Genomic DNA, 21,965 nt, shown 5'->3' with positions numbered 1-21,965 from the left:
GCCTGGGCTGACATCCTGCCACGGCAACACTTCTGCTGCCTCCCTCCCCGCCTCCCTCCCTTAGCTCACTGCCAAAGTCACAGGCTACAGCCTTGCCCCCTACATTCCTTCCAGCTTCAGACGGGAAATGCCCAAACACAGACTGTGTCAACATCCCACATTGCTCGGATGCTTTCTTGAAGCTGGTCCCACCAGTCGCCCCCAACCTTGAGCCATGAGTCAACAACGAGGGCCAGATGGGAGCCTTTGTGTAGAGCTGGAAAAATGAAAAGAGGGGGACACTGATGTTCCTTCCCCCCCCCCCAAAATGTGGTGGTCTTCAACCCCTCTGGCAAACTCCAGCTTGAAGGGAGCAGAGATAGAATGCAGCTGGTTGGCCTTCTAATTCGTCCTTATGTTGATATCACGATTATTCCCTATGTACGCCCTATTGTGGTCAGTGGGACGTACTCTGAGGTCATTGACCATGAGATTGCAAGATTCTGCGTGTGCTTCAGCATGCCTTTGCAGAGGATTGGGGTTGTTAGGAAGCCAGTCCCATTAAATAAAGAAGCATTGGATTTGGGCTGCACAATGACTTTTGGGGAAAACGTTTCCGAGCACAATTCAAAGTGTTGGTGCTGACCTTTAAAGCCCTAAATGGCCTCGGTCCAGTATACCTGAAGGAGCATCTTCACCCCCATCGTTCTGCCCGGACACTGAAGTCCAGCACCGAGGGCCTTCTGGCGGTTCCCTCGCTACGAGAAGCCAAGTTACAGGGAACCAGGCAGAGGGCCTTCTCGGTAGTGGCACCCACCCTGTGGAACACCCTCCCACCAGATGTCAAAGAGAACAACAATTACCAGACCTTTAGAAGGCATCTCAAGGCAGCCCTGTTTAGGGAAGCTTTAAATTTTGATGGATTTCTGTAATATTTTTTTGGAAGCCGCCCAGAGAGGCTGGGGGAACCCGGCCAGATGGGCGGGGTATAAATAATAAATTATTATATTAGTAGTATTATTATAAACTACTGAGCGTCTTGGCCTTGCCATCAGAAGGTCAGCGGTTCAAATCCCTGCAATGGGGTGAGCTCCCACTGCTCTGTCCTAGCTCCTGCCAGCCTAGCAGTTTGAAAGCACACCGGTGCAAGTAGATAAATAGGTACCGCTGTGGCAGGAAGATAAACAGCGTTTCCGTGTGCTCTAGCTTCCATCACAGTGTCCCATTGGGCCAGAAGCAGTTTAGTCCTGCTGGCCACATGGCCTGGAAAGCTGTCTGTGGACAAACACTGGTTCCCTCGGGCTGAAAGCGAGATGAGCGCCACAACCCCATAGTCGCCTTTGACTGGACGTTACCGTCCAGGGGTCCTTTACCTTTACCTTTTACACAAGAAAGGGACTTGTGAGAAGTAACAGAGCTTGAATCTTGCCTGATACCCATGCCCTTCTCGATCTTCAAATATCCAGAGGTGAAACAAGTGTGTCTTCTACTGCTTGAGTAGAACCCCAACCAATGGATTTAAATGACAAGCAACGAGATTTCGACTGAACACCAGGAAGAACTTTCTGATAGTTTGAAGAGCTGTTGGACAGTGGAAGGTGGTGGATTCTCCTTCCTTGGAGGTTTTTAAGCAGAAGTTGCATTTTCTAGTCAGGGATGCTCTAAGTGAGATTCCTGCATTGCAGGGGGTTGGACTAGATGACCCTCAGAGCCCCTTCCAAATGTGCAATTCTGTGATTCCTCATCCCAGTATTGCACCTATCTTCCCTGTCCCATTGCCCAATGGGAAGGGGATTTAAATTGTTGGGGGCACTATGAGGAAGAGAATTATTCCCGTCCCCCAGCCCCATGCCTCTGTCCCCCAAGACTGCCTTTAAGTTGGGAGACAGAGGTCGTATCAGCCCCTGTGGGTCTCCACCTTGCCCTTTGACAATCGGGTCTATTTTTCACTTGTCCAAGAATTGCATTGATTTAAACAAAGGGTATTCACGGTGGAGCTTCCCAGCATCTACGAACGAGAAGGGAGGTTTGGCAGGCAGGGGAGAGTCTCCCATTCTTTTAAGGGTGGAGAATGCCAGCACTCCCCCCTTTCTCCCATTCAAAGCTATTTAAAGACCACCTCGCACAAAAAGCCTTTGAGCCAGTGGCAGCGATATGATTGCATAACTAGCCGACGTTGTATTGTTCCCTTTGCATTGTATTGCAACAGGACTCTGCTTTTCAGAACACAAAAATAAGTTGCACTGTTTTGCAAAGGGTTGGTGATCAAGTTAGCTTCACAGGGGATTAGAAAACTTTGTTAGCGCACGCCAGTGTTTGAAACTAAGATATATATATATATAAACTAATTGCCAATGGCACCTTTAACCTAGGTTGCGGTGGCCACAGCAGAATGTCTAGGCACCGTATTTTTCCTCAGTGAAATTTCTTCTTCTTCGTTTCATTTATATACCGCTTTATATTTTAAAGAAAGAAATCTCAAAGCAGTTTACAACACATTAAATGATCAACATGAACAATCCGGAATAAAACAAATTCAGGCTTCGAGGAAAATATTCCACATCCTTCTCTAAGTGACACTTTGCTTTTCCCAAGTTTATTTACCTACTTAATTTATAGAGCTGCCCCATAGCAGAAGGACTCTAGGAAGCCAGGGTGGTGTCGGGCTAGGACCGGGGAGATCTGGGTTTGAATCCCCACTCAGTCATGAAGCTTACTGGGTGAGCTTGGAGTCAGACCCATTCTCTTAGCCTACCTCACAGGGTTGCTGTAGGGATTAACTGAGCCGGGGGGGGGGGGGCGAACCATGCACTCCTTGGAGAAAAGGTGGGATACAGAAGGAGTAAATAAGCCCTTCTGCTTACCTGGTTAAGAAATCTGGAGATGTCAGTCGCTAACCTGGCATCCAGAGATCTCCATGTGGTCGCAATTGGACCCGTACCAGTCACAAAACACAGCTGGCACCTGGGGAATTCCTAACCCTCAAGGACCCACTTTGCATACAGGAGGTCCCAAGTTGGGGTGCCCCTTGAAGCTGCGTCCTTCCAGATAATGTTGGGGAACAGCTACCGTCATCCCTGACCATTGGTCGTGTTGAATGGGGCTGTTGGTGTCCTGACAACATCTAGGAGGTTCTCCATCCTGGCTTGAAGGACCATCGGCTTGCAGGGCTTGGGGAGGTCTTTGCTTTGAGAATTGGAAGAGTCGTGGTGTGTCAGAAGAGGCAATACTGATGGTCTGACAAGAGAGGCTCCCTTATCATGAGCATAGCTGCCAAGTCTCCCGTTTTCCCTGGGAAATCCCAGTTTTTCCAGCTGTTCCTAGCTGAAAAAACGGATTTTTTTATTTTTCCCCGGTTTATTCTGGCACGGCGGCCATTTTGGAACTGGGCGGAGCATGCTCAGAAGCGACTTTTGATGCTGCTTTGCCCAGTTCCAAAATGGCTGCAGTGCGACTTCTGGCGTGGTGGCCATTTTGGAACTGTGCAAAGCAGCATCAAAATGGCGGCAGCGCTACTTCCGGTCCGCTATTTCCGCCCGGTCCCTTATTTCTCTGACAGCAACTTGGCAGGTATGATCATGAGTCAGAGCATGGATCCAGCTAGTTCAGTATCTCCTACACCTACTGGCAGGGGCTGTCCGGGATTTCAGGTAGGGGAGCCTCTCGCAACCCAACCTGGAGGTGCCTGGGATTGAACTGGGATCTCCTTGTACATGTCAAAGCAGATGCTCTAACACTGAACTGCGAACCACCAGCAGAATTTCAATGTGGCCTCTTCCTTTAATGGCAATGCAGGCCCTACTGATTTTTGGTTCCAACAAAGCTGGAGGATGTTCCTATAAATTACCACTGGGCAGGGCTGATGCCCGAGGCTGAACAAAGAGACCTCTCTTTTTTGCTAAGTTCTCCCAAGCTGCCAGAAACAGATTTGCAAAGGTTGAGGACACCGTTTAATTCGAGGGATTTGAACCACAAAAGATTCCCTTCTAGTGCTGGGTTAGCTTCTCGCTCTGTATACCTTTTGCTTCAAACCTGAAAGCCGGGGGGGGGGAGGAGAGATTACTGTTTTTAAAATGAAGCTAACTATTGACTTGCTAGTGAGCTGTGCCTGTAATATCAGCCCTAATATTAACCTCATATATTAGAGTCGCAAGAAAAAGCCCTTGTCTTATGAGACAATTGAAAATATACCGTAGTAAAGACCAGGTGTTTTGGCTGGTAAATTCATAGTCGCGTAGGAAATTTGCCCCTTTCTCATGAAGGGTGCTTCCTGACTGGAGTTCATTGTTGAATCTGTACCTATTTATTTTATTTTATTAATTTGTATACGGTTGTACCCTGGATCTCAAACGCCTTGTCTCCCGAACAAATGGGCTCCCAAACGATCGAAATCTGGAAGTGACTGTTCCAGTTTGCGAACTATTTTTGGAAGCCGAATGTCCGATGGGGCTTCCATGGCTTCCAATTGGCTGCAGGAGCTTCCTGCAGCCAATCGGAAGCCACACTTTGGTTTTCGAACATTTTGGAAATCGAACGGACTTCCGGAACGGATTCCATTCAACTTCCAAGGTACAACTCACAGATCTCAGGGCATATTCGCAACATAAAATCACAATATAAAAACCACAAAATACGTAATAAAAATAAGAACTACAGGCGCAAACCAATTACCCACCCCCCTCGCACAAAACATTTTAAAGGGCATAATTTTCAAAATGCTATTGCATACTTATTTCCCATTTCAACTGGATTTCCCCTCGCCACGCAAAATCCAATTAAGTCAGAATAACCCGCTATGCACCTGCAAGTTTGCTAGTGAGCTTGGATTTTATTTCTTTGGTGGGGGTTGATGTTTCGTTGAGGGTTCTCTGGGAAGGGACAGCTAAGTCAAGCTGCAACATCTGTTTTGGACCGGCCATCCCTTCTCTTCCTGCCCGGCAGCTCCTCTCTCATTTCCTGAGCTCTGTGAATTGGTTTTTTCCATCTCTCTCACAGCAGACAATTTTCCAGGTTTTTCCGGAAATTTGTTCATGGAGAAGAGCTTGCGGGTGGGGGGCAATAGGTGTATTTATTCAGCGTGCTCCTTTTGCACAGATGTGCGAGGAGCTTTTCTTCTTCTGTGTGTGCTGGACAAGCTTTTGGGTCGCCCCCCGCGAACTGCTCCTTTGGGTGGATTTCAGACGCTGCCTTTCCCTGCTGGAAAAAATTATTTGCTCTGTCAACTTGCCGAACTTTAGCTTCCCCTGACTTGCTATCTCACGGAGCAAAATGCGGCAAAAATAATAATAATTTATCGCGAGGAAAGAAAGCGGCTTGATGGAGATAGGCTGCAGCCTTGGGGGCTTTTTAGTTCAGAGAAGTTCATAAGATTATGCCTGGCCTGCAGAAAGCAGACAAGGAAGGTTTTTCTCCCTCTCTCCTAACACTAGAAATTGTGGATTTCTCATGATGCTGAACGTCGGAAAGATCCAGGACAGTTAAAAGAAAACCCTCCTTCATGCAGTGTGGGAATGTTCAGGGTGGCAAGAGCAGATATGTTGTTTATTAATATCCTTCCAAACTTGCGCTAGCAAGTTCCTTTATGTAGCAGAGTTACATTCCCCCTTTCATGCACAGCAGATGGCTGGTTGCAGGCTCGTGTGAGCCTCTGACTATTACACAATTCAGTCTGTCTCAGATTGAATTGTACGTTCCTGGTAAGTTCCCTTGAATCCCTCTTAAGAAGAACAAAGACGCCACAATCTTATTCAAAGTCAATAAAAGAAGTTTACTTACATCAGTTCACAGTTGGATCCCTGAAGGCAGGCTTAGTTACAAATATGTATATGTGGATCTACCCCATATGGGGGAATAATCCCAGTGACTGCAAACTAGTAGTCACTGCACTTCACATGACGAAGGGAAGATGGAAGAGAGGAAAGAGAGAGAGGTGTGCTGCATGACTTGTCCTTTTGTTACCTGGACAGGTTAGGACACACCCACCTTCTAGTCACATGCAAGAGGAAGGATGCTTCAACCAGAAGGAACAGGAACAGGAAGTTTTGACTGGCTGGACCAAACATTCCCTCGCATGTCTTCTCTAGCATTACAAGGAATGTTGTACTTCACTGCTCCCAGTGGGTTATAACCCACATGCAGCGCATAGGAACTTGCTCCCACAGGAGACAAAGATGGGCACCTATTTAGATGGCCTTGAAAGAGGATTAGACAAATTCATGGAGGAGGGGGCTACAAGAGATGGCTGGGGAGACCCGGCTGGATGGGCGGGGTATAAATAATAAAATTATTATTATTATTATTATTATTATTATTATTATTATTATTATTATCACTACTACTACGCTCTGCTTTTACGTGAGCTTCATGACTGACTGACTGGAGATTCGAACCCTGATCTCCCAGGTCCTAGTCTGACATTCTATCAATGACACCACTCTGGCTTCCTATAGTCCTTCTGCTAGGGGGCAGCTCCATAAATTGGGCAGGTGAATAAACACGGGGAAAGCAAAATGAGAAGGATGCGAAATATTTACCTGATGTTTGCGTTTCTGGATTGTTTCATTAGTAATTATAATGTGTTGTAAACTGCTTTGAGATTTTTCCCTTTAAAATATGGTATAGAAATGAAAGGAGGAATGATGATGATGATGATGATGATTTAAATCACAAAAAATGGTGCCCAGACATTTTGTTGTGGGGGCTGCAACCTCAGGTAAAGTGCCCTTTGGAGATTAGCTAATACATCTGATTTTCTAACACGGTTATAACACTGCCAAACTCAACTTCTTATATGTGGATACACTTTGACCCAATGTTTTTAATAGGCAAGTTGTTTGTTTTTTCCTGCTAGCAAAAGGCACACAAACTAAAGTCATAACTGTAGGACCCTGTATAAAAGTGCTCAACTCAGACCACTGGCCCATCTATTTTTATTTTTAATAATATTTTTATTGGTTTTACAGAATTTTATACATTTTAACTTTAACTGTTTCAAACATTAAAATAAAAGGTTCTTTTGTTGTTGTTTTCATGCTTTTTTCTTAGTTTTCTTACTTGATAAACAAACACATACAATAAAGTAACCAAAATAATAAAATGACAACAAACAAACAAGCAAACAAACAAACAAAAAACCTACACACAAGCTTAAATCCATAAGTTCTTACACACAGACTTCTGTCACCATATTCTTTATTTCCAATTCCTTTTCTTCTCTGACAGAATTCCGTCTTCCTCAACGCAGGTCTGTTATGTCTAGTTGTTAAACTGCTTCTTTTATCATTTAATCATTTCTTCTGTTTTCCACATACTATACTTAAAATCCATATTACAGTTTGCGAAAATTAATCAAAGCAAATCCAGGTTTTGACTTGGGGGGGGGGCACTGTAGCTTTTTGAAAGTACAGTAATCTCTATAAATTTCCCATTTCTTTCGGAACTTTTGGTTAGGCTGCCTCCTAATTTTTCTCTGTCATTTTTGCCAATTCGAGATATTCAAATAATTTATCCTGCCATTCCCTTTTTGTTCTTTTGAACCTTCGGACCTTCTTCCCTCCCTCCATGAGTTCCATATTTATAATTAAATTTTCTGTGTCTTTTCCCATTATCCATCTGTTGTATACCCATAATTTACCATCGTTGTTTCACATTACCAAGTGTCATTACGTGACTGCTGGCCCACCTAGCTTGGTATTGTCTCCACTGACTGGCAGCAGCTCCCCAGGGTTTCAGGACAGGGAATGGTCCCCAGCTCTAATTGGAGATGCTGAGGGATGCTTGACCAATAAGGCCCTTCCTCGAGACATTTTCAACTGGGAATGAGAGCTCTGTGCCTGGCGAATGGGCCCTAGGTTTCCAAGGCTACCATATGTTGCTTTTTGTGGACGTTTATTTCCCTGCCAGCCATCATAGAATCATAGAGTTGGAAGAGACCACAAGGGCCATCCAGTCCAACCCCCTGCCGAGCAGGAAACACCATCAAAGCATTCCTGACAGATGGCTGTCAAGCCTCTGCTTAAAGACCTCCAAAGAAGGAGACTCCACCACGCTTCTTGGCAGCAAATTCCACTGCCGAACAGCTCTTACTGTCAGGAAGTTCTTCCTAATGTTTAGGTGGAATCTTCTTTCTTGTAGTTTGAATCCATTGCTCTGTGTCCGCTTCTTTGGAGCAGCAGAAGACGACCTTTCACCCTCCTCTATATGGCATCCTTTGATATATTTGAACATGGCTATCATATCACCCCTTAACCTTCTCTTCTCCAGGCTAAACATACCCAGTTCCCTAAGCCGTTCCTCATAAGGCATTGTTTCCAGGCCTTTGACCATTTTGGTTGCCCTCCTCTGGATCAATTCCGTGCCAGACAGCATCTCAGGCTAGAAGCCTCCGCCCGAGCCACCCCTTGCCCCAGGTATCTCATAGAGCAAGGCCCATCACGAACCTGTTACCCTTCTTGGCCTCGTCTGGGCCGGGTTGATAAGAGCAGGAGGCAGAGTTCCTCCATCCGCTTGGCCCAAGCCAGAAAATAATGTTTATCTAGCCAGCGCCTTGGGAGCAGAGCAAGGAACATATCCTCAAAACAGCTTGTCCCTTGGAGGCCTGTGTGCGATAGGGAGCGAGAGCTGCGTGTGGGTTTTGAGAATGGTTTTAACCTCTCCCTGGCTACAAAGACAAGTGTTTATTATCTTCAGCTCAAAGGCCAACGCACCGTCAGTTAACCCTGCCCCGGTGACCTGGCAAGGAAGGAATGAAACTAGGACCTAGGGATGCACAAATATCTCAATTTCGGATTCTCGTTTTTCCCACCTTAGATCCAGTCCTTTAACGTTTCCATGTCAGTTTGTGCTTTATTTGCCTTTTCAAAGTCCTCCTGAAAAGTCATCACTGTTTTAGTGCAAAATTCTCCTAAGACGCCCATTTCTGCCTGCAATTTTCGCTAGCATACACATTTCTGCAGCGCAATACCCCCTCGGACGATGCATTTTTAAATGTGCATTTTGGGCTGAGCAAACTAGGCGCCTTCAGACAATTTGGAGGTTTGTTTGCAACAGCAGGGAAGTTCTGCTCCTGGGCTGTCGCAGTTTTGACCGCATTTTGATTTCAGTGAGATTCTTTGCTTCCCTTGCTTATGGCGAGCAATTTTTTTTTAAATCCAGGGAGTGGAGTAATACAACTCTGGGACCTTCTCTTCTTCCGTCTCCCTCATACCTCAGCTGCCCTTGAGAGAGTCCATGGAGAAGCCTTTGATTCCTTTGTCCCCTTGCTCCCGCTTAATCGGAACAGGCCGCAGAAGGGAAGCAGAAATTTCCCAAAGCCTGGCTTGCAGTGCCCACACTCAGGACTGGTGCCTTTGACAGCTCTGCCTCGCATCCCACCACCTCTATGACTCCATGCCACTGACGTTGGCGCAAGCGGGCTCAGGACTGGCTGGGCAGGGTGTGTCTCCCTCCTGCTCCTTCCGAAGTTATTCTTTTGCATTTCCCTTTCCTGCTATTAATAGACTCTGAGCCAGCCTTAAGCACCGTGTCACCAAAGGTGGCTGGACGGAGAAGGAAGTTGCCCAGATAGGAAATGGCCCCGGGACAAGAATTGGGAACGCGATGCAAGAGGACCCCTAAATGGCTCAGATGAAGGTGGAGGAGGGACGGAAGGAATGAGACGAATCTTTTTTTTCCTTTCTTGCTTTTGTTTTGTTTTGTTTTTATGCCTTTGGTGTTCTGCTCCAATATGGCCTTACCTTAAATAGAAATATTTATAATACAGATATTTGGAATGAGTTTATACAGAATGTAATACGTTATGAATAACCAGAGTTGTATCAGGAGTGTAACATTATTTTTCTTTATAGGACAGTGTGCGACAATTTATAAATTTTGCCTACTGTATCATTTTTGCCCCTTCTTCATAATTTGTTTTTTCTTTATCACTTATTTCTTTATGAATGAAATTGTTCCGATAAAATATCGAAAGAAAGAAAGAAAGAAAGAGTGAAAGCTTGCCTCTAGGTATAACTGCCATATCCTTACTCGCAGCCAACAGTTCAGGTTCTCAATCTGACTCTTAACTAGAGGAAATCTGTGTCTCTCATAGGCCTGGATCAATTCAAAGTACAAGCACAAAGCTTGGGAGACTGAAGGCCAGGGGCCAAATTTGGACCTCCCAGTCCATCTAACTGGCCCCCCACTAACCCTCCCTTGCACCCCAAATGTTTTTTGCCTGACTGGAATGTGCCCTTGGACTCTGTTCATGCTCCTTGCTTGGCTGGATGGAGAATAAAGAATGCCCATGCATATGCAGAAGCTAGCCTATTGTACAAATACAACCTTTGCATCCATTGCTCCGTCCACTTCCCCCCTCTGGCCCTGCCCGCCCCTGGCATGTGTGGCCCTTGGGTGCTTGTCCATGTGGCCCTCAGACAGAAAAAAGGTTCCCACTGCTAAGATTCCTGCATTGCAGGGGGTTGGACCAGTTGACCCTCGGAGCGCCATTCCAATTCTACAATTCTACGATCCTCCTTGCACTGAGCGTGCATTGGCTCATAGCTTGTTGTTTCAACTTCTGGCTCACATGTTGAATAGATGAACCAATCAGAGCTTGGGAGCAACGGTTATCCCAGGATAGCTGGCAGCATGTAGGCCAATTGTTTATACCAGTTTCTGGGAATCGCACACCGGGAGAGGTCTGTTGTGCTCAGGTCCTGGTTGGCCATTGTGAAACCAGGCTCTAGATGGCCATTGGCCTGATCCTGCAAGGATCTTGTGCAGGAATCTCGAATGAAGCATCCATGGAAGAGGTCCACCCAGCCTCAGCTTAATAAAGGAGGTTAGCGATGATGATGGGGATTGGGGGGCGAGAGCAAGTTAACTATTCCAAAGCATGCCTAACTCTCTGGGTCTTTTTAGGAACTACCGTAGCTGGAACCACGATTGGCACGTCGGTGAGGTCCACTGCTAAGCCCACCACATTAACCCCCGGAATTACTGCTTCTCCACTGGCGATCGTGACGACCCTGAAGACCACCGCCTCTACTACTACAGCCAAAAGCAGTGTCTCGACAACTGCACCCCAAACAGGAAGGCCCCCACCAACTACGTCCACGGGGACCACTAATAAACCAGCAGGCACAACAAGTGGAGTCAAGGGGTCTCTTGCCACCACAGCTACATCAGTGGCTGCAACCACCCCACAACCGCCCTCTGCGACCGTAGTGGCATCGACCAAAGCTACGTCTGTGAGGCCCCAAGAGACGACGTTGTCCTTGACAGGCGTTGCGTCAAAAGCGACGGCCTCGACGCCACACGCTGGAGTTGTGGCGACAAGTGCCCGGACTCAGAAGCCAGGCAGTTCAGCTGCTACCACTCCAGGTACCGTACTCAGATCCCACCTAGTCTAGTGCTGTCCACACTGGCTGGCAGCAGTGGTTGTGATTGTTGTTATCATTTATTAGTTAAATTTATATACCACCCTTCGTCAAAAGAGGGCCTTCTCGGTAGTGGCGCCCGTCCTGTGGAAAGCCCTCCCATCAGGCTGAGAGTTCAACAGGTGCAGCGGAAGAGACCCAGTGGGAAAGGTGGCCTCATGTGAGCCCAGACTGCAAGATGCTTTATTCAGAAAAATCCCTGCCTCATTCTCGGGTGAAAAAGAAAACTGACCGTGGAGGTCGTGGTTTTGCATATATTAGGAGAGGGTGCTGATTTTCCTCACCCCAGCTTTTTTTTTTAATAAAAAAATAATTTTTATTTTATAAGAACAAACAAAAAAACCCAAAGAAAACAACAAACAACGCACAATAATTCTTACTATTTTCTACTTTTTCTTAACTTTGTTAGGTGACTTCCCCAAGTCCCCCCATCTGAATTCCACTCCTAATCATCTTTAGCAGTTTCTAAAATTCAAAACATATCTATATCAAAATCTTAACTATATTGAAAACTTACTCATCATAAATCTTAGACTTAAATTAAAATACAGCATATAACACCTATTTCTACTCCGATAGCCTATTCCTTAAGAATTTCAAACTTTTTAAGAATTTCAATTTTTAAGAATTTCAAACTTTTTAAAAGAATTTCAATACTTTTTTTCTTTTTAAACAGGGAAGAGCCCGGGCACTACCAGCACAACGCCAGGTTCAAGAGCAGTCACCACTGTTGCTTCTACAGCAGAGAAATCTACAAGCAAGACCATTGTCCCTGCTACAGTGCCCACAGAGAAGCCAAAGAAAGCCGAGTCAACGACGAGAATGGCGACAACGAAAGGACTTGGGGGGACGGCGGGCAGCACAGCCATGCATACGGCGGGAGCGGTTACATCACCCCCCGGCTCAAGCTCTGGGACTTCAGTCCCAAGGAAGACCCCCTCAGCCTCTCCGCAGCCACCCGTCGCATCTCCTGATACTTCTTTCATAGCCCAGGCCAAGGTACCCAGGGCTCAGCCCAAAGCAATATATCCTCTAACTTTCTGCTTGCTTCTGAGGGAGTTTTTCCTCTGTGTGCTTTGGTTGAAGGTCTCCCTGCTATGTACAAGGCCGGAAGTAAGACAGGTGAAACCTTTCCGTTCCATTCCCCCTTCAAATTATACACCATTTTTGTTCAGCTTGCTCAGTAAAGTGCTGTTTTCTCTCTGGGCTCCAGCTGTGTTAGTTCCCTGCAGAGCCAAACAAGGGTGAGGCCAAAAGTTTGCATTTGTGGGAAAGCCTTTGTTTTCGTTAGAGATGCTGTTTTTTCCATTCCATGGGAATTTGTTCACCGTTTTTGTTTTCTGTTTTTTCTAGATTGTTTGTGAAAAAGCGGTGCCACCCGAAGACCAGGCAATCATTTTGACCTTGAACCAATCCACGCCATGTGTAAGTATGGTACCTCCCAAGGAGTGTCTCTTATTGGTGGTTTCATATGATTAGAATTTCATGGCACGCCTCTCCTTTTGGGGGGGGGGCGGATAAACAGTGCTTTCCCTTTTGGATCCATCATTTTCTGCAGAACCTCAAGTTTAAACAACGCTCAGTGTCCCTTTTCTTGAAATTGTAAGGCTGTGATAGCTCCCTAGTTGGCCTCGTGCTTTACTCACTGCTGCCGCCACCTGGCCACACAATTCCCTTCTTTGCCATCTTCACCACCCTGGAAAAAGCAACTTTTTGTTTTTGGATACAATTTATTAATTTTATGATAACAAAAAAACAACAATAAAAACACCCAAAGAACACCACAATCAAAACCATACATTTTAATTGACTTCCCTCCAACTCCTCCTCCTCCTGGGTCCATTTTTTTTTACTTATTTATACACGTCCACAGAATCTTATACTCTTAACTATCCAGTTTTAAAACCTTGTGCATATTATTACAAGTGACCGTTAAAAGTTCAACTAATGTGGAAATCAATACACAAAGCTTACTGATTATGCCTGAACATTTCTCCCTTTTTAAAAAGAAAAAGAAAAGGGGGGTGGGGAGGAAATTGTCTCGTGTGTCTGGCATAGTTCATTAGTTTGTTTTGCCAATCTCCTTCATCTCTTTTGGCGGTGGCGTCTTCCTTCGGTAGGGATGGGCTGGTCTTAGCCTGGCGTCCGTTCTCAGATGCAGGAGCCAAGTCTTTTGCATGGTAAATCCATTAAGACCTGTACCTTCCAGAATCATAGCTTCAATTTTTTCCGGCACAAGTCATTTTCAACGTTTTCTTCAAATCTTTATGTATCACTTCCCAGGCTTTTCTTAATAGTTTTACATTGCCACCGCATGGGGTAGCCTCTCGTACCCTTTACCAGACCCCCCCCCTGCTTCGTTTCCATCACCATCAAAGCTTCCCAAATCAATTCACGCAGGGCATCATTTTTATATTGGGCCAAGTCAAAGGCTTCGTCATAGGTAAAGGTAAAGGGCCCCCTGACCATCAGGTCCAGTCGTGTCCGACTCTGGGGTTGTGGCGCTCTTCTCGCTCTATAGACCGAGGGAGCCGGCATACAGCTTCCAGTTCATGTGGCCAGCATGACTAAGCTGCTTCTGGCAAACCAGAGCAGCACACGGAAACGCCATTTACCTTCCCGCCGGAGCGGTCCCTATTTATCTACTTGCACTTTTTGGCGTGCTTTCAAACTGCTAGGTTGGCAGGAGCTGGGACCGAGCAACGGGAGCTCACCCCGTTGCAGGGATTTGAACCGCCGACCTTTTGATCAGCAAGCCCTAGACTCTGTGGTTTAACCCACAGCGCCACCTGGGTCTCTAGGCTTCGTCATAGCAGGGTATAAATAATATATTGTTGTTGTTGTTGTTATTGTTATTGTTATTATTATTATTATTTCCACAAACTCACCCCCAGTGCCCCTTACCTTACCCCATAAAAAACATTATTCACAATACCGGCTTGTTCGATCTACCACGGAAGATAGTAACACAATGGAATTCGAAACTGTAGCAATTACAGGTGAGCTCGGAAAATTAGAATATCATCGAAAAGTGCGATTATTTCAGTAATGCAACTTATTATTTTTTCTTTTTCTTTTAATTTTTACAAATGCTTTCTTTTGGAAATTCCACAGTAATAAAACAAATAGTTACAATAATACAAAAATAAACATTGCTATTACATTTCATTAATTACATTCCATTTATAATTGACCCACCTAACGACAAATAATTAACAATGGCAACAAATAAAGGCTTGACATATCTTGCTTTGCATGTCATGCATCTATCTCATATATTGGTTTCCCCTTTTAAGTTGCGTTACTGAAATAAATGCACTTTTCGACGATATTCTAATTTTTCGAGTTTCACCTGTAATTGCACGTGTATCCAAAATCTAAGTAGAACTATTAGGTTTATTTAATTCCCCAAAATTGATGAATGTGATCCAGTGATAACCAGATTTCCAGTATCATTTGCATCGCCAGTGACTCCATCCTTCCTGGCTTCCCAGAGGCATTGGGTGAGGAAGAAGATGCTTGGCTAGATGGTCCTTTGGCCCAACCCTGCAGGTCTTTCCTTATGTTCACCCATGCAATATGCAATTGAGGATGCCAGTGGCGCAAGTTCTGCAAGAATATATGCATGTTAAGCTGTTGCCTAAATGAGTGTAGTGAGGGAGAGCAGCCAGTCTTGCCCTGGGAGGGAGTTCTGGGAAACAGGGTGCTACCACCAAAAAGGCTCTGCTCTCCATAGTTGCCCTCTGCACCATACAGGCGCGGGGGGGGGGACCTCCAGCAAACCCTCCCGAGTAGATTGTGACACCCAGGCTAGTTGGTCCCAAGCTGTTCACGCTAGTACCAGCACCTTGAATTAGCGAGATCCCACCTCCTCACTGCTCTAGATAGCAAACGGCTCGCGGCCTTCTGCAGATTCCAGACACTCTTCAAGGATTTCCCCGCATGCCACACAATTGCAGCAATCCAACTGGGAGCTTGCTGCAATTGTGTGGGATGCGGGGAAATCCTTGAAGAGTTGTGGGACGCGGGTGGTGCTGTGGGTTAAACCACAGAGCCTAGGGCTTGCCGATCAGAAGGTTGGTGGTTTGAATCCCGTTGCTCGCTCCCTGCTTCTGCCAACCTAGCAGTTAGAAAGCACGAAGTGCAAGTAGATAAATAGGTACCGCTCTGGCGGGAAGGTAAGCGGCGTTTTCGTGCGCTGCTCTGGTTCGCCAGAAGCGGCTTAGTCATGCTGGCCACATGACCCGGAAGCTGTATGCTGGCTCCCTTGGCCAGTAAAGTGAGATGAGCGCGCAACCCCAGAATCGTCCGCAACTGGACCTAATGGTCAAGGGTCCCTTTACCTTTAACTGGGAGCTTGTCGGGGTGTGGACTACAGTGGCCAGGTGTGTTTGCAAATGGGAATGGATTCACATTTGAACTCGAAACAGGCGGCTTGAAAGCCACCAGAACAAGCTCCGAATTGCCGACATCCACTAAAAACAAAACAGCATCCAGCTGGGATTTTTAAGACTTAATGTTTGCAGGGCGTTAATCATCTCTCTGCAAAGTGCTTGATGCAACGCCCAGCAGGTTAGTCCTACAATTCAGCTAAAAATAGACAGCGGGTTAAAGGACCTGGCCAGAGGTATAGTCATTTTGGGGGGGGAGTTTCCAATACCCTCCCCCCTGCCTCTGTCCCTTGTGAGTTGAGCTGCAAGCGTGTGAATCGAGCCGGCGAGTGTCTTTCAGCTCATTAGGGCAGCTGTGATATCATCTTTTCCGGCAGCCAAGTCAGGAAGTCTGTAGGCCTGATTTTCACAGGGACATAATCGTTGTTGGAAATAATCGGTAACGACAAGCGCCAATTACGTTTTGAAACAGATCCTCTTGAAATCCTCCAGAACTGTCTTACCCCACAGTTATTGGGGTGTTCGCACAGTCACAATAGCAATTTCCTTCCTTCACCTCACTGCCCTGTAGGGCAAGAGTCAGCTGTGAAATAATGGGTGTCTTCCGTCAGGTGTCTTCCTTAGGAGCCGAATCTCCTTCTCAGAAGCAGGAGAAATGAATAGAATAACCCTCCTTGGTCCCAGGTGGTTCTCAACAGATAACAAGACCCTCTGATGCTTGGAGTAGACAAACATGTCAATTTCTCTCAGTTTCTGGGTTTCTTCAGTCTTAATTTTAGTTTTCCACATATAGGTACAGTGGTACCTCTACTTACGAATTTAATGCTTTCCGAACTCACATTCGCAAGTCGAAAAAAATTGTAAGTCGAATCCCATAGGAATGCATTGGGAGAAAAAATTCGTAAGTCGAAGCAACCCTATCTAAAAATTCGTAAGTAGAAAAATCCTATCTAAAAAGCATCCAAGATGGCGGACGGAGCTCCATTCGTAAGTAGAAACATTCGACTTCGAGTCATTCGTAAGTAGAGGTACCACTGTATCAGTTTTGCAATGTTTTTTGTCTTCCATCTTTTAAAAAAAAATGCCTCAGTGTGCATTTCCCCTCACATAAACATTTGTCTGTGCACGTTGGCCTGCAATATGCATTTTTTTGTTACTTTCACCAATCTATGCACACTTCCTCTTGAAATGTGGTTGGACATGTGCATTGCAAAATTCGGTAAAGTCTTCATTTTGAAGGATAGTTGCATTTCAGCCCCTGTGTCGTTTCAGGGAGGGCAAATTGGTTTCACGGCAAAATGCAAACAGAGCCAGTTTCCCCCCCTTCCGCCAAGTCCTACCTGAGGTGTTCCACCCCACATTGAAAGCAGCTGCAAACCAACAATTCCGATGGATGGATCAACGAAGGAAGCCAAACCCAGCTTTGGGTCTTTCCCCACACATTCATCGAGGGCTCAGATGTGACCCACTTGCCTCATTCCAAGTTCCTCTTCATGATGGTCACAAACACATCTTCCATTTGGAGTAGTTTTCAACACTTGGTGCCAATATGTTTGTGTCGTTCCTACTCCTAGTAAATGCATAGGCTTGGGCACAGTTTACTTGGGGAATCACATAATAATAATAATAATAATAATAATAATAATAATAATAATAATTTATTTATTTATATCCCGCCCATCTGGCTGGGTTTTCCCAGCCACTCTGGGTGGCTTCCAACAGAAAAATAAAACACAGTGATCTATTAAAAATTAAAAGCCTCCCTAAACAGGGTTGCCTTCAGATGTCTTCTAAAAGTGTGGTAGTTGTTTTTCTCTTTGACATCTGATGGGAGGGCGTTCCACAGGGTGGGCGCCACTACCGAGAAGGCCCTCTGCCTACTTCCCTGCAACTTGGCTCCTCGCAACGAGGGAACCGCCAGAAGGCCCTCGGTACTGGACCTCAGTTTCCGGGCAAAACTATGGAGGTGGAGACGCTCCTTCAGGTATACTGGACCGAGGCCATTTAGGGCTTTAAAGGTCAGCACCAACACTTTGAATTGTGCTCAGAAATGTACTGGGAGCCAATGTTGCCTTGCCCCATATACAGGTGAAACTCGGAAAATTAGAATATCGTCGAAAAGTGCATTTGTTTCAGTAATGCAACTTATTATTTTTAATTTTTCTTTTAATTTTTACAAATGCTTTCTTTTGGAAATTCCACAGTAATAAAACAAATAGTTACAATAATACAAAAATAAACATCGCAATTACATTTCATTAATTATATTCCATTTATTATTGACCCGCCTAACGACAAATAATTACAATGGCAACAAATAAAGGCTTGACATATCTTGCTTTGCATGTCATGCATCTATCTCATATATTCGTTTCACCTTTTAAGTTGCATTACTGAAATAAATGCACTTTTTGACAATATTCTAATTTTCCGAGTTTCACCTGTATGCCCAACCAACAGCTCCGGTTTGAGGTACTGGCACATAATCCCTGTTCTGCATTTGTAAGGACTCAATCTTTTCGTGGGGAATCACTTAACACTTTGGAACTCCCTGCCTGTTGACATCACTATACTTTTCCCTTCAGGAAATGGCAGAGTTACAATGGTTTCCCTCGTTTGCCTAGTAACGCCCAAAATTGGGTGTGGGGTTGACATTTGCAAGGGAGCCTTTTCTGGAAGTTTTCTTACTCTCCTCCAAACTCTGCTCTGATAGATAAATAAGATATTGTGTTATACAGTGGTGCCTCGCAAGACGAATGTAATTCGTTCCACGAGTCACTTCGTTTTGCGAAATATTCGTCTTGCGAATCGCGGTTTCCCATAGGAATGCTTTGAAATTTCTTTTCTTTTTTGCCCATAGGAACGCATTAATTTAATTCCAATGCATTCCTATGGGAAACTGTGATTCGCAAGACGAATTTTTCGCTAAACGAATTCGTCTTGCGAGTCACCATCAGATCGCATGACACATTCGTCTTGCGAAAAATTCGTCTTGCAGGGCATTCGTCTTGCAAGGTACCACTGTAGGAGAGACTCAGTGGAAGGGTGAGGGTGAAACATCCCTCTTTTGACCAGCTGTTTCTTATCACCAAATGCCCCTTATGCCAATTTGCCATTGTACCTCAAGTGCGTCTTTAGCCAAGCTAAAGGCTGCTTAGTTCCAGCCTTAAACTTGTGGGAAACTCAGATTATAGTGGTACCTCGGGTTACAAACACTTTGGGTTAGACTCCGCTAACCTGGAAGTAGTACCTTGGGTTAAGAACTTTACCTCAGGATGAGAACAGAAATCACACAGAGGGAGGCCCCATTAGCTAAAGTGGTACCTCAGGTTAAGAACGGTTTCAGGTTAAGAACAGACCTCCGGAACGAATTGAGTTCGTAACCAGAGGTACCACTGTATTCTCTCTTTCTTGCTGGGGAAGAGTCAACTCCTGTACCAACCCGGTCCCAAAACCCAGGAACCAAATTCCCACTATAAGTCCAACATGCTCAGGGTTTGACGTCTAACCGTTTGGGGTCAGTGTGGGGTTTTTCTTCCTTCCACCCCACCCCAAGCTTTCTCTCTCTCTCTCTCTCTCTCTGTGTGTGATTCAGCATGTGTTCGGTGCTCATTTTGTTGATTCAAGTGACATTACCTCATTCTGGGGAGGGATGTTAGTTTTAGATTCCTGCTAGTGTGGGAATTCGATTAGCTCAGATTGTCCAGGCCTGTTAAGTCTCGCCAAAGAATGTGCAATGCTTCAAAGGCCATAGAGGGGTGCATAGTGGGTTTGGGGGGGGAGGGTACCCCGTGAGTGAACCGAACTGGCCTCATCCAGTCGGAGCACTCCCAAAGGAAGCTTCAACAGCATTTATGTACTGTATGTGGCTACAGCAGCAAGAATTCTCTTTGCACAGAAATGGAAGGAGGAGAATAAATGGTTGATGAAAATCTCGGAATATGCAGAGATGGCAGAATTTAAAGCACTGATAAAAGAGGCAAATTTAGAATCTTTTAAGGAAGACTGGAAACCCTTTCTAGATATAAAAAGGCTATTTCCCATAGTGTAAGAAAACAGCAGAACATATTAAGCAGGCATCCCCAAACTTCGGCCCTCCAGATGTTTTGGACTACAATTCCCATCTTCCCCGACCATTGGTCCTGTTAGCTAGGGATCATGGGAGTTGTAGGCCAAAACATCTGGAGGGCCGCAGTTTGGAGATGCCTGGTATTAAGCAACATGTTAGAGAGGATGAAATAAGACAAGAAGGAACCTTAAAATGCAATTTGGGTTAGAAACATCAGTGTTGGGTGAGCGGGAAGTTGCTAGTTTTGTTGCATTGGAATACAGTGGTACCTTGGTTTAAGTACACAATTGGTTCCGGAAGTCTGTACTTAACCTGAAGCGTACTTAACCTGAAGTGAACTTTCCCATTGAAAGTAATGGAAAGTGGATTAATCCGTTCCAGGCGGGGCCGCGGAGTACTCAACCTAAAGCCTACATAACCCGAAGTATGAGCGTAATTGGTTCTGGAAGTCCGTACTTAACCTGAAGCGTACTTAACCTGAAGCGAACTTTCCCACTGAAAGTAATGGAAAGTGGATTAATCCGTTTCAGGCGGGTCCGCAGAGTACTTAAACTGAAAGTACTCAAACCGAAGCGAACTTAAACCGAGGTATGACTGTATACCAGGGTCCCCAAACTAAGACCCGGGGGTCGGGTGTGGCCCCAATCGCCTTCTATATCTGGCCCGCGGACGGTCCGGGAATCAGCATGTTTTTACATTAGTAGAATGTGTCCTTTTATTTTAAAATGCATCTCTGGGTTATTTGTAGGGCATAGGAATTCGTTCATACTTTTTTTCCCAAATATAGTCCGGCCCCCCACAAGGTCTGAGGGGACAGTGGACCGGCCCCCTGCTGAAAAAGTTTGCTGACCCCTGCTACCATATTTTTCCATGTATAAGACAATGCTTTTTGCTAAGAAAATGTCTTATACACGGATAATGCGGGGGGGGGGGTGTGATTGATGCCAGCAGCAAGCAGGAGATTAGCAGCAGCGATTGGGCGGGTGATTGGTCGCTGCGGCAAGGCCTGCTGCGATTAGCTGTGGCTGCGGCAAGTGGGCAGATGGGCTCTTGGTGGCGGCGAGTGTGCAGACAATTGGCGGCTGCAGCGAGGTGTGCGATTGGCAGTGGCTGTGGCAAGCGATCGGTCGTGGCGGGCAGATGGGCGAGTGATTGGTGGAAGTGACCTCCCCCACCCCCCAGAAAAGCTAAACAACTTAATTTGGGGTTAAAAAAAATAAATAGGGGTCGTCTTATACATGGGGGCATCTTATACACGGGAAAATACGGTAATTGTCGAGTAACAAGTGTAACTTTCATGTATGGAAAAAAGAATAAAATGTTATTAAATTAAAAAAAGAGCAAAAATGTCCACTGTTCAGGAGAATCCTTTAAATAGTTGGTAGTAGCAACTCTGAGCATGCACAGAGTGCTTTCCCTCATAAATCCCAACATGAACCCCATCCTGGTTTTCCTCAAAAAAAAAAAAACCCTCAATCTCTGCCTGTCCTCTTCCAACCCCTTCTCCTTATCCTCACATTTTGTCCTTGAGCAGCTTTGTTCAAAACCCTAAATTTGCCACAATGAGTCAGTTTTGACTGTGGAAAGGGATATGATCTAGATTATTTTATTTTATTTTTTTGAGTGAGGGGAGGCAATGTTCAGGCGCAGCTCTGTTCTCCAGGAGACCTTGACCCCCTCCCACCCCCTTTAACAATGCATCTTAACAATGCCGTTGCAACGCCTAGGGAACATTCCTTCCTATCTGGCAGGCCGCTGCGTCCTGCCCCCCTCCCTTAGTACCTCCAAGGAGTCTTTCTCCAAATATTTAGACAAAGCAGGGAATGATCCAGGACACAGATTTCCCCCTTCGCCCTTACCCACCCACCCAGGAAGAGAAAGGGACAAAAAGCTTTGCTCTGCTTTCAGCTGCCTCAACTGGGGAAGCCCCGTCTCTCCTGGGGAGGAAGGACAGGGACATTTCGCCCGCAAATGTAACTGCTACCACATAAAGCTCTGCATTTGCAAAGGGGGGGATCAATCTTTCAGTGCGGTCCCACCTACTGTGGGTTAAACCACAGAGCCTAGGGCTTGCTGAGCAGAAGGTCGGCGGTTCGAATCCCCGCAACA

General features: G+C 45.6%; 1 protein-coding gene across 2 annotated transcripts in view; it reads left to right on the top strand.

Moving 5' to 3' along the window:
* The window catches only part of PODXL (podocalyxin like), a 70,170-nt gene that overhangs the window by 36,722 nt on the left and 11,483 nt on the right, over window positions 1-21,965 (top strand). For both annotated transcript variants that reach the window (XM_088652609.1, XM_035127355.3), the window contains exons 2-4: window positions 10,879-11,340; window positions 12,073-12,395; window positions 12,750-12,821. In XM_088652609.1, the coding sequence (XP_088508735.1) occupies window positions 10,879-11,340; window positions 12,073-12,395; window positions 12,750-12,821 (857 nt within the window). The remainder of the gene's footprint in view (window positions 1-10,878; window positions 11,341-12,072; window positions 12,396-12,749; window positions 12,822-21,965) is intronic.

Source organism: Zootoca vivipara, chromosome 9 (genome assembly GCF_965207765.1).
Source record: "Zootoca vivipara chromosome 9, rZooViv2.hap1.1, whole genome shotgun sequence".
Classification (NCBI taxonomy): Eukaryota; Metazoa; Chordata; class Lepidosauria; order Squamata; family Lacertidae; genus Zootoca; species Zootoca vivipara.
This window is presented reverse-complemented; position numbering and strand designations above follow the sequence as displayed.